This window comes from Stomoxys calcitrans, chromosome 4 (assembly GCF_963082655.1).
Source record: "Stomoxys calcitrans chromosome 4, idStoCalc2.1, whole genome shotgun sequence".
Classification (NCBI taxonomy): Eukaryota; Metazoa; Arthropoda; class Insecta; order Diptera; family Muscidae; genus Stomoxys; species Stomoxys calcitrans.
The window spans coordinates 67,299,856-67,313,445 of NC_081555.1; the positions used below are offsets into that span (position 1 = coordinate 67,299,856).

Sequence of the window (13,590 nt, forward strand, 5' to 3'; positions counted from 1 at the left end):
GTGTAAAGTCGCACATGATCTCCTATCACAGATAGTCGCAGAACAACGTGCTGACATCGTGATTATAAGCGAGCAATATGGAAGGAGAGATCAAGGGTCCTGGCTGGAGGATCCCACAAAAACAGCTGCTATCTGGATCCCATACCGCAATGGCATCTCACCAGTAAAGAGCGGAAGTGGAGACGGTTACGTCTGGGTGCAGTTAAACCACTTTACGCTGTTTAGCTGCTACCTCACTCCTAGTGACAGCATCGACGCCTACGAGGCAAAACTCGATGAGATCGAGGACACAATGCGTGGATTAGACGGCCATCACGTAGTAGCTGGCGATTTCAACTCTCGAGCGGTGGAATGGGCATGCCAACAACCAACCCAAGAGGGAGACGAGTTCTAGACATGGCCGCAAGAACCGGTTTACTCGTTGTAAACACTGGAGACGTGCCAACCTTTAGGCGACCCGGCTGCGAAGGCACTATACCGGACATCACCCTTGCGTCCGAGGAAATCATCTGGAAAATAACAGAGTGGAGCGTACTGGAAACTTACACGGCAAGCGATCACCAGTACATTATGTTCTCCTTCAACACTGGAGGGAACACAGTTAACGAGGAAAGGAGCACCAGTACACGAAAGTGGAACGTGAGCAAGCTCGACTCCTCAAAACTCCTGGCGGAAATCGACCGGCAAGCCGCGTGGTCAGAGCTGGATGAACTAGACGTTCCGTCGACAGTGGAACGGGTGATGGAAATCATAGAGTACGGATGTAAGAAATCCATGCCAAAACTCAAAAGGCCGAGGGGAAATAAAACCGCAGTGCACTGGTGGAATGATGCCATAGCTGAGCAACGAAGCAACTGCATCAAACTAAGACGCAGATACACGAGAGCTCGTCGCAGGGGCACGGCTGAGACAGAACACGCTCTTTACAAGGAGGCAAAAAAGATACTCGCTGCCGAAATAGAAAGGAGCAAGAAAGAAAAGTGGGAGGAACTAAGAGAAGATATTAACCGAAATCCTTGGGGCCTCGGATACAAAATTGTGATGGAGAAGCTCGGCACACGGAGCCCAACAGCGGTGATGGACGGGAGAACAATGGAGAATATAGTCCATACACTCTTTCCCCGACACGACCGTATAGAAGACGAAGTTAATGAAGAGCCAACGGAAAACATAAACCCGTTCACGAAAGAGGAGCTAAAGAATGCAGCCCGCAGCCTCCAGAGCAGAAAAGCCCCGGCCCCGACGGAATACCGTCCGAGGTAATCAGGCTGATAGCCGAGAATAGACCCGAATTTCTTCTTGAAATGTTTAATCGGTGTCTAATGGCAGGTGTTTTTCCGGAAGTATGGAAGCGACAAAAGCTGGTGCTCATAAGCAAAGGCAAAGGTGATCCAATATCCCCATCCACATACAGACCACTATGTATGCTGGATACGGCCGGCAAGCTTTTGGAGAGACTACTGAAGCCACGGCTCCAGGACGCCATCATCGAGGGAGGTGGACTCTCAATGAGACAACATGGCTTCCGGGCAGGAATGTCCACGATCGGAGCCCTCAGAGATGTGGTGGAGATAGTAGAGGTGGCTAGGCAAAGGAACCACTACTCCAGGCCAATTGTCCTCTTGGCCACACTGGATGTGAAGAACGCTTTCAACAGCCTTAGATGGTCTGACGTCCTCAAATCGCTCAGAGAGGACTTTAATATCCCGGCGTACCTGATGAGAATAATGAGAAGTTACTTGAGTGACAGGGTACTTATCTATAATTCTCAAGATGGAACGAGTGAATATGAGGTCACATCAGGAGCGGCGCAGGGCTCCATACTCGGACCGGACCTCTGGAATGCCAGTTATGAAAAAAAAAAAAAAAAAAAAAAAAATTATTATTATTATTATTATTAAAAATTATTATTAATAATAATAATAATAATAATAATTTTTTTTTTTTTTTTTTTTTTTTTTGCGGGTCAGGATGGGAAAATGCTTTACGCATGTGACGAGTACGTCTCTCGCCTTATGCCGGGCTCCGTAGTCAACGGTACCGGCTAAAAACCCACCCTGTGACACCCCTGGGAGTTAATTCCACCTCGGAACCGCTTTCGCATTACTTCGAGGTGGACCCCATATCTGGTGATTATCCATTTCGTCTTCATTGTGTCTGCGTCCAGACCTCCGCATTTATACTCTACGCCGCTGCGTCCAGGTCAGCTTTCTTCCTGCGCAGTACTTGTTCGGCATATCTCTTCACCGCCTCCCACTTTCCCTCGTCCTCCAGCATTTTTTGGACTATTGTCTCAGGCGTAACGTCGCCAATCGCTGCTTCCAACTCGCTGCGTCTTTCAACCCAGCGCTCGCAGTGGAAAAAAGTGTGCTCCACATCGTCTTCAACTTCAACCTCCTCATAAATACACTTGCTTGAGGAGCATTTGCCTATTTTATGCAGGTATTTCCGGAAGTAACCATGTCCTGTTAACATCTGTGTGACGTAATAGTTGACGTCGCCGTGCTTCCTTTCTTTCCATATCCGTACATCGGGTATTAATCGTCGCGTCCATCTGGCCCGATTTTCGCTAGTCCACCTTTGTTGCCATCTCTCGGTAGTCTCCTCTCGTATGGCCTGTGTATGATCCATTTGGGCCCCGTCCTGTATTCTTTGAGTGTTGGACCTCTCGGTGTAGAGCCTGGCGCGCTGCATGGCCTGCAGGTCTATCGGAACCATTCCGGCTATTACAAGGGCTGCGGGCTCCGACACTGTCCGGTAGGATGATATGACTCTAAGTGCCGCCGTCCTCTGTACCGAGAGCAGGGATTTCGCTCGGTATGCCGTCTGCAGTGTCTGGCCCCATATTTCGCTTCCATAGAGGAGGATGCTATTGCATGTCTCCATTAAGAGTCTGCGCCTGCTTGGGAGAGGCCCACCTATGTTTGCCATCAGTCGACTAAGTTGCGCCGTTATCTTTGAGGCTTTTGTTGTCGCGTGCCGTATTTGCTCTGCGTAGGTCAGCTTTGTATCTAGTCGGATTCCTAGATATTTGATCGATCTCTTGGTCTTCACCAGTATATCGTCTATACGCATATCCACTTCCACTGGGATATTTTTTCTCGTTAGGAGAAGTAGTTCCGTTTTCTGCATCGCAAGTTGTAGGCCATGGGAATCTAGCCAGTCCCTTGCCCTTAGCATCACCTGCCGTAATTTGCGCTCAGCGCCTTCCGTGTCTCTTGCCGTGATGACTGCAGCAATGTCATCAGCATATCCTACTAGAAAGGTTCCGTCTGGCATTTCCATTCGCAGTATTCCATCATAACTGGCATTCCAGAGGTCCGGTCCGAGTATGGAGCCCTGCGCCGCTCCTGATGTGACCTCATATTGTATGGAGCCCTGCGCCGCTCCTGATGTGACCTCATATTCACTCGTTCCATCTTGAGAATTATAGATAAGTACCCTGTCACTCAAGTAACTTCTCATTATTCTCATCAGGTACGCCGGGATATTAAAGTCCTCTCTGAGCGATTTGAGGACGTCAGACCATCTAAGGCTGTTGAAAGCGTTCTTCACATCCAGTGTGGCCAAGAGGACAATTGGCCTGGAGTAGTGGTTCCTTTGCCTAGCCACCTCTACTATCTCCACCACATCTCTGAGGGCTCCGATCGTGGACATTCCTGCCCGGAAGCCATGTTGTCTCATTGAGAGTCCACCTCCCTCGATGATGGCGTCCTGGAGCCGTGGCTTCAGTAGTCTCTCCAAAAGCTTGCCGGCCGTATCCAGCATACATAGTGGTCTGTATGTGGATGGGGATATTGGATCACCTTTGCCTTTGCTTATGAGCACCAGCTTTTGTCGCTTCCATACTTCCGGAAAAACACCTGCCATTAGACACCGATTAAACATTTCAAGAAGAAATTCGGGTCTATTCTCGGCTATCAGCCTGATTACCTCGGACGGTATTCCGTCGGGGCCGGGGGCTTTTCTGCTCTGGAGGCTGCGGGCTGCATTCTTTAGCTCCTCTATCGTGAACGGGTTTATGTTTTCCGTTGGCTCTTCATTAACTTCGTCTTCTATACGGTCGTGTCGGGGAAAGAGTGTATGGACTATATTCTCCATTGTTCTCCCGTCCATCACCGCTGTTGGGCTCCGTGTGCCGAGCTTCTCCATCACAATTTTGTATCCGAGGCCCCAAGGATTTCGGTTAATATCTTCTCTTAGTTTCTCCCACTTTTCTTTCTTACTCCTTTCTATTTCGGCAGCGAGTATCTTTTTTGCCTCCTTGTAAAGAGCGTGTTCTGTCTCAGCCGTGCCCCTGCGACGAGCTCTCGTGTATCTGCGTCTTAGTTTGATGCAGTTGCTTCGTTTCTCAGCTATGGCATCATTCCACCAGTGCACTGCGGTTTTATTTCCCCTCGGCCTTTTGAGTTTTGGCATGGATTTCTTACATCCGTACTCCATGATTTCCATCACCCGTTCCACTGTCGACGGAACGTCTAGTTCATCCAGCTCTGACCACACGGCTTGCCGGTCGATTTCCGCCAGGAGTTTTGAGGAGTCGAGCTTGCTCACGTTCCACTTTCGTGTACTGGTGCTCCTTTCCTCGTTAACTGTGTTCCCTCCAGTATTGAAGGAGAACATAATGTACTGGTGATCGCTTGCCGTGTAAGTTTCCAGTACGCTCCACTCTGTTATTTTTCCGATGATTTCCTCGGACGCAAGGGTGATGTCCGGTATAGTGCCTTCGCAGCCGGGTCGCCTAAAGGTTGGCACGTCTCCAGTGTTTACAACGAGTAAACCGGTTCTTGCGGCCATGTCTAGAACTCGTCTCCCTCTTGGGTTGGTTGTTGGCATGCCCCATTCCACCGCTCGAGAGTTGAAATCGCCAGCTACTACGTGATGGCCGTCTAATCCACGCATTGTGTCCTCGATCTCATCGAGTTTTGCCTCGTAGGCGTCGATGCTGTCACTAGGAGTGAGGTAGCAGCTAAACAGCGTAAAGTGGTTTAACTGCACCCAGACGTAACCGTCTCCACTTCCGCTCTTTACTGGTGAGATGCCATTGCGGTATGGGATCCAGATAGCAGCTGTTTTTGTGGGATCCTCCAGCCAGGACCCTTGATCTCTCCTTCCATATTGCTCGCTTATAATCACGATGTCAGCACGTTGTTCTGCGACTATCTGTGATAGGAGATCATGTGCGACTTTACACCTGTGCATGTTGGCCTGCAGTATTCTCAGCATGCCTGCTGTTTGCCTCCTTTACATCTCTCTGACCCAGGGAGATGATCCGTCGGGCCTTTTCCCCTCTGCGAGCAAATACAGCATTTCCGAGGGTTATGGCACTCCTTCATCTTGTGCCCACTCTCGCCGCATCTAATGCATAGTCCCATTCCTTTCCTGTCGGGTCCCTTGCACTCCCACTGTAGGTGGCCGGCTCCAAAACATCTGAAGCAGCGCTTTCTTTCATCCCGATAGTTTAGCCGACAATTCGTCATTCCTATCAGGAGCCTGCTGGTCTTCAACAAAATATTGACGCAGCTAGTTGGCAGAGAAACGAAGGCCCTCCTCTGCTCCTTCGAATTAAGTGCTGTCAGCTGCACAGTCACTTCTCCAGCTGTCGTTCCCGTTGCCTTGATCACTGCTTCAGTGATCTCGTCGGCGGTCGAGAGGGAGTCCAAGTCACGGATCTCAATTGTCGCCTTCGGTTTCATGTCCTGCACGACTGCAGCCTCCTTAAGGACGCCTTTGAGGGACTCGCAGAACACCTCCTTGTTTCCTCCTCTGCCCATCACGAGAAGAACTGCACCCGTTCTCGTTTTCTGGACGGAGCGGATGGCGACCTCGGCTTCCTCCGGTTTCGCGTTTCGCCTGAGGTCCCTGAGCACGTCCGCGTAACTATGCCCCTCCTTCGGCTTGATTAACACGGCCTCTGGTCGCTGCCTGGGTTTCCGTGGTCTCCGAGCGCGCGGTTTTCGCCGCGGGTTCCTCCTTGACGTTCTTGCCTCTTCTTCGGGCTTCTTCTTCTCAGCCTCTTTGTCGGGCTTCCTCTTTCCGGCTGTTTTCGCCGGTGGTTTCACCTCTACAGCTTTATCCTTCTTCTTTTTGCCAGGATTTTCTTCGACTGGACTCGGCGCGCTCCTCTTGTTTTGCGCCGTAGAAGGCGTCGACATGTTGGTTGATGTCGTGGGAGTCTCCGCTATTATTGGCCTGCTTTGCTGTTTCTGCTTCTCCGCGGCCTTCCAGTTTTTGCGGTAGCTCCCAATAATGTCCAAGATTTCCTCTATCTCAGACACACCATTTTGGACATCCCTGCTAATGTTCTTCTGCCTTCCTATAGCTAGTCGCATCTGGCGAAGGACTTTCTTGCACTTTTCAAGCGCCTCCTCCTCCGAAAGTCGCATCTTCAAGATGAACTCTTGTCTAGGAGAACTGGTGCTGTTCTCGCATGTCTCCGCGTTGTTCTCCGCTGGGGTACAGTCTAACGCTATACTTCTTACCTCCTTCTCTTTCTCGACACTGGGCCCGGAGGCTAGTGGAGAATTTACCGGTGATCGATGTACTTTCGATCTTCTTCCAAAGATCGATTCCATCTCCTCTGCTGCTATGTTAATGGGTGTTTCCATTTTAATCGGGTCCCCACTTAGAGCCGTTGTCTGTGTCCGATAATGTAGTCGCCCTTTCGCAGAGCGATGACCCCGAGGGTCCCTTTGCAAGCAGTGAGGTCCTCGCGAGGGTTGACGCAAGACCTTATGAGTACTTGCGTTCAGAGCCAGGTCGGGCATTAATCTGGATATCGTATCAACAGAACCTACATTACCAACTTAATGGTTACGAGGCACAGATCGTTCCCTAAGGCCTGCCAGGGGTTTAACGGGACGGAGGCAGCGGTGGCATTAGCCTGAAAGCCATTTCGAGAGGGATGTCACTCCCTCCTACTCAGGTAACAGAATACCACAGCCGTCAGCTCGTAGCATCAATCCAAATCGGTTATCAAAATCATGTTCCAGTGTACGCGCCAGGGTCAAAGTCCCCTTGATTGGGGAATCCACGGGGGCATCACTCCCCAGACTGCATCTATCTGTAGAGCACCCCTGTGGGTGGATACTTAGTCAACTGGCGGCATCCATTCGCCATGTCGCGAAGACGTCGTTGGCTATAAATGCCTTTTTGTAGCATGTCCTCACCGCTCGTGGTCGGGGGCTGCTTATTTTTCACAGCTAACCTTTAGGTCGTTCAGCCATCCGCCACCTGCTGACCCCGATAGTAGCCTGAGCTCGGCCCTACCATAATAATAATAATAATAATAATAATAATAATAATAATAATAATAATAATAATAATAATAATAATAATAATAATAATAATAATAATAATAATAATAATAATAATAATAATAATAATAATAATAATAATAATAATAATAATAATAATAATAATAATAATAATAATAATAATAATAATAATAATAATAATAATAATAATAATAATAATAATAATAATAATAATAATAATAATAATAATAATAATAATAATAATAATAATAATAATAATAATAATAATAATAATAATAATAATAATAATAATAATAATAATAATAATAATAATAATAATAATAATAATAATAATAATAATAATAATAATAATAATAATAATAATAATAATAATAATAATAATAATAATAATAATAATAATAATAATAATAATAATAATAATAATAATAATAATAATAATAATAATAATAATAATAATAATAATAATAATAATAATAATAATAATAATAATAATAATAATAATAATAATAATAATAATAATAATAATAATAATAATAATAATAATAATAATAATAATAATAATAATAATAATAATAATAATAATAATAATAATAATAATAATAATAATAATAATAATAATAATAATAATAATAATAATAATAATAATAATAATAATAATAATAATAATAATAATAATAATAATAATAATAATAATAATAATAATAATAATAATAATAATAATAATAATAATAATAATAATAATAATAATAATAATAATAATTTTTTTTTTTTTTTTTTTTTTTTTTTTTTTTTTTTTTGCGGGTCAGGATGGGAAAATGCTTTACGCATGTGACGAGTACGTCTCTCGCCTTATGCCGGGCTCCGTAGTCAACGGTACCGGCTAAAAACCCACCCTGTGACACCCCTGGGAGTTAATTCCACCTCGGAACCGCTTTCGCATTACTTCGAGGTGGACCCCATATCTGGTGATTATCCATTTCGTCTTCATTGTGTCTGCGTCCAGACCTCCGCATTTATACTCTACGCCGCTGCGTCCAGGTCAGCTTTCTTCCTGCGCAGTACTTGTTCGGCATATCTCTTCACCGCCTCCCACTTTCTCTCGTCCTCCAGCATTTTTTGGACTATTGTCTCAGGCGTAACGTCGCCAATCGCTGCTTCCAACTCGCTGCGTCTTTCAACCCAGCGCTCGCAGTGGAAAAAAGTGTGCTCCACATCGTCTTCAACTTCAACCTCCTCATAAATACACTTGCTTGAGGAGCATTTGCCCATTTTATGCAGGTATTTCCGGAAGTAACCATGTCCTGTTAACATCTGTGTGACGTAATAGTTGACGTCGCCGTGCTTCCTTTCTTTCCATATCCGTACATCGGGTATTAATCGTCGCGTCCATCTGGCCCGATTTTCGCTAGTCCACCTTTGTTGCCATCTCTCGGTAGTATCCTCTCGTATGGCCTGTGTATGATCCATTTGGGCCCCGTCCTGTATTCTTTGAGTGTTGGACCTCTCGGTGTAGAGCCTGGCGCGCTGCATGGCCTGCAGGTCTATCGGAACCATTCCGGCTATTGCAAGGGCTGCGGGCTCCGACACTGTCCGGTAGGATGATATGACTCTAAGTGCCGCCGTCCTCTGTACCGAGAGCAGGGATTTCGCTCGGTATGCCGTCTGCAGTGTCTGGCCCCATATTTCGCTTCCATAGAGGAGGATGCTATTGCATGTCTCCATTAAGAGTCTGCGCCTGCTTGGGAGAGGCCCACCTATGTTTGCCATCAGTCGACTGAGTTGCGCCGTTATCTTTGAGGCTTTTGTTGTCGCGTGCCGTATTTGCTCTGCGTAGGTCAGCTTTGTATCTAGTCGGATTCCTAGATATTTAATCGATCTCTTGGTCTTCACCAGTATATCGTCTATACGCATATCCACTTCCACTGGGATATTTTTTCTCGTTAGGAGAAGTAGTTCCGTTTTCTGCATCGCAAGTTGTAGGCCATGGGAATCTAGCCAGTCCCTTGCCCTTAGCATCACCTGCCGTAATTTGCGCTCAGCGCCTTCCGTGTCTCTTGCCGTGATGACTGCAGCAATGTCATCAGCATATCCTACTAGAAAGGTTCCGTCTGGCATTTCCATTCGCAGTATTCCATCATAACTGGCATTCCAGAGGTCCGGTCCGAGTATGGAGCCCTGCGCCGCTCCTGATGTGACCTCATATTCACTCGTTCCATCTTGAGAATTATAGATAAGTACCCTGTCACTCAAGTAACTTCTCATTATTCTCATCAGGTACGCCGGGATATTAAAGTCCTCTCTGAGCGATTTGAGGACGTCAGACCATCTAAGGCTGTTGAAAGCGTTCTTCACATCCAGTGTGGCCAAGAGGACAATTGGCCTGGAGTAGTGGTTCCTTTGCCTAGCCACCTCTACTATCTCCACCACATCTCTGAGGGCTCCGATCGTGGACATTCCTGCCCGGAAGCCATGTTGTCTCATTGAGAGTCCACCTCCCTCGATGATGGCGTCCTGGAGCCGTGGCTTCAGTAGTCTCTCCAAAAGCTTGCCGGCCGTATCCAGCATACATAGTGGTCTGTATGTGGATGGGGATATTGGATCACCTTTGCCTTTGCTTATGAGCACCAGCTTTTGTCGCTTCCATACTTCCGGTCTATTCTCGGCTATCAGCCTGATTACCTCGGACGGTATTCCGTCGGGGCCGGGGGCTTTTCTGCTCTGGAGGCTGCGGGCTGCATTCTTTAGCTCCTCTTTCGTGAACGGGTTTATGTTTTCCGTTGGCTCTTCATTAACTTCGTCTTCTATACGGTCGTGTCGGGGAAAGAGTGTATGGACTATATTCTCCATTGTTCTCCCGTCCATCACCGCTGTTGGGCTCCGTGTGCCGAGCTTCTCCATCACAATTTTGTATCCGAGGCCCCAAGGATTTCGGTTAATATCTTCTCTTAGTTCCTCCCACTTTTCTTTCTTGCTCCTTTCTATTTCGGCAGCGAGTATCTTTTTTGCCTCCTTGTAAAGAGCGTGTTCTGTCTCAGCCGTGCCCCTGCGACGAGCTCTCGTGTATCTGCGTCTTAGTTTGATGCAGTTGCTTCGTTGCTCAGCTATGGCATCATTCCACCAGTGCACTGCGGTTTTATTTCCCCTCGGCCTTTTGAGTTTTGGCATGGATTTCTTACATCCGTACTCTATGATTTCCATCACCCGTTCCACTGTCGACGGAACGTCTAGTTCATCCAGCTCTGACCACACGGCTTGCCGGTCGATTTCCGCCAGGAGTTTTGAGGAGTCGAGCTTGCTCACGTTCCACTTTCGTGTACTGGTGCTCCTTTCCTCGTTAACTGTGTTCCCTCCAGTATTGAAGGAGAACATAATGTACTGGTGATCGCTTGCCGTGTAAGTTTCCAGTACGCTCCACTCTGTTATTTTTCCGATGATTTCCTCGGACGCAAGGGTGATGTCCGGTATAGTGCCTTCGCAGCCGGGTCGCCTAAAGGTTGGCACGTCTCCAGTGTTTACAACGAGTAAACCGGTTCTTGCGGCCATGTCTAGAACTCGTCTCCCTCTTGGGTTGGTTGTTGGCATGCCCCATTCCACCGCTCGAGAGTTGAAATCGCCAGCTACTACGTGATGGCCGTCTAATCCACGCATTGTGTCCTCGATCTCATCGAGTTTTGCCTCGTAGGCGTCGATGCTGTCACTAGGAGTGAGGTAGCAGCTAAACAGCGTAAAGTGGTTTAACTGCACCCAGACGTAACCGTCTCCACTTCCGCTCTTTACTGGTGAGATGCCATTGCGGTATGGGATCCAGATAGCAGCTGTTTTTGTGGGATCCTCCAGCCAGGACCCTTGATCTCTCCTTCCATATTGCTCGCTTATAATCACGATGTCAGCACGTTGTTCTGCGACTATCTGTGATAGGAGATCATGTGCGACTTTACACCTGTGCATGTTGGCCTGCAGTATTCTCAGCATGCCTGCTGTTTGCCTCCTTTACATCTCTCTGACCCAGGAAGATGATCCGTCGGGCCTTTTCCCCTCTGCGAGCAAATACAGCATTTCCGAGGGTTATGGCACTCCTTCATCTTGTGCCCACTCTCGCCGCATCTAATGCATAGTCCCATTCCTTTCCTGTCGGGTCCCTTGCACTCCCACTGTAGGTGGCCGGCTCCAAAACATCTGAAGCAGCGCTTTCTTTCATCCCGATAGTTTAGCCGACAATTCGTCATTCCTATCAGGAGCCTGCTGGTCTTCAACAAAGTATTGACGCAGCTAGTTGGCAGAGAAACGAAGGCCCTCCTCTGCTCCTTCGAATTAAGTGCTGTCAGCTGCACAGTCACTTCTCCAGCTGTCGTTCCCGTTGCCTTGATCACTGCTTCAGTGATCTCGTCGGCGGTCGAGAGGGAGTCCAAGTCACGGATCTCAATTGTCGCCTTCGGTTTCATGTCCTGCACGACTGCAGCCTCCTTAAGGACGCCTTTGAGGGACTCGCAGAACACCTCCTTGTTTCCTCCTCTGCCCATCACGAGAAGAACTGCACCCGTTCTCGTTTTCTGGACGGAGCGGATGGCGACCTCGGCTTCCTCCGGTTTCGCGTTTCGCCTGAGGTCCCTGAGCACGTCCGCGTAACTATGCCCCTCCTTCGGCTTGATTAACACGGCCTCTGGTCGCTGCCTGGGTTTCCGTGGTCTCCGAGCGCGCGGTTTTCGCCGCGGGTTCCTCCTTGACGTTCTTGCCTCTTCTTCGGGCTTCTTCTTCTCAGCCTCTTTGTCGGGCTTCCTCTTTCCGGCTGTTTTCGCCGGTGGTCTCACCTCTACAGCTTTATCCTTCTTCTTTTTGCCAGGATTTTCTTCGACTGGACTCGGCGCGCTCCTCTTGTTTTGCGCCGTAGAAGGCGTCGACATGTTGGTTGATGTCGTGGGAGTCTCCGCTATTATTGGCCTGCTTTGCTGTTTCTGCTTCTCCGCGGCCTTCCAGTTTTTGCGGTAGCTCCCAATAATGTCCAAGATTTCCTCTATCTCAGACACACCATTTTGGACATCCCTGCTAATGTTCTTCTGCCTACCTATAGCTAGTCGCATCTGGCGAAGGACTTTCTTGCACTTTCCAAGCGCCTCCTCCTCCGAAAGTCGCATCTTCAAGATGAACTCTTGTCTAGGAGAACTGGTGCTGTTCTCGCATGTCTCCGCGTTGTTCTCCGCTGGGGTACAGTCTAACGCTATACTTCTTACCTCCTTCTCTTTCTCGGCACTGGGCCCGGAGGCTAGTGGAGAATTTACCGGTGATCGATGTACTTTCGATCTTCTTCCAAAGATCGATTCCATCTCCTCTGCTGCTATGTTAATGGGTGTTTCCATTTTAATCGGGTCCCCACTTAGAGCCGTTGTCTGTGTCCGATAATGTAGTCGCCCTTTCGCAGAGCGATGACCCCGAGGGTCCCTTTGCAAGCAGTGAGGTCCTCGCGAGGGTTGACGCAAGACCTTATGAGTACTTGCGTTCAGAGCCAGGTCGGGCATTAATCTGGATATCGTATCAACAGAACCTACATTACCAACTTAATGGTTACGAGGCACAGATCGTTCCCTAAGGCCTGCCAGGGGTTTAACGGGACGGAGGCAGCGGTGGCATTAGCCTGAAAGCCATTTCGAGAGGGATGTCACTCCCTCCTACTCAGGTAACAGAATACCACAGCCGTCAGCTCGTAGCATCAATCCAAATCGGTTATCAAAATCATGTTCCAGTGTACGCGCCAGGGTCAAAGTCCCCTTGATTGGGGAATCCACGGGGGCATCACTCCCCAGACTGCATCTATCTGTAGAGCACCCCTGTGGGTGGATACTTAGTCAACTGGCGGCATCCACTCGCCATGTCGCGAAGACGTCGTTGGCTATAAATGCCTTTTTGTAGCATGTCCTCGGTCTTCACCGCTCGTGGTCGGGGGCTGCTTATTTTTCACAGCTAACCTTTAGGTCGTTCAGCCATCCGCCACCTGCTGACCCCGATAGTAGCCTGAGCTCGGCCCTACCATAATAATAATAATAATAATAATAATAATAATAATAATAATAATAATAATAATAATAATAATAATAATAATAATAATAATAATAATAATAATAATAATAATAATAATAATAATAATAATAATAATAATAATAATAATAATAATAATAATAATAATAATAATAATAATAATAATAATAATAATAATAATAATAATAATAATAATAATAATAATAATAATAATAATAATAATAATAATAATAATAATAATAATAATAATAATAATAATAATAATAATAATAATAATAATAAT

General features: G+C 47.0%; 1 protein-coding gene across 1 annotated transcript; it reads left to right on the forward strand.

The window, feature by feature from the left end:
- Window positions 1-7,422: 7,422 nt before the first annotated feature.
- Window positions 7,423-7,935, forward strand: LOC131997117 (myb-like protein D; the record flags this gene model as incomplete). Its single annotated transcript, XM_059367482.1, has 1 exon — window positions 7,423-7,935. A coding segment is annotated over one exon (513 nt), but the record flags the coding sequence as incomplete, so codon positions are not given.
- Between the last annotated feature and the right edge of the window lie 5,655 nt (window positions 7,936-13,590).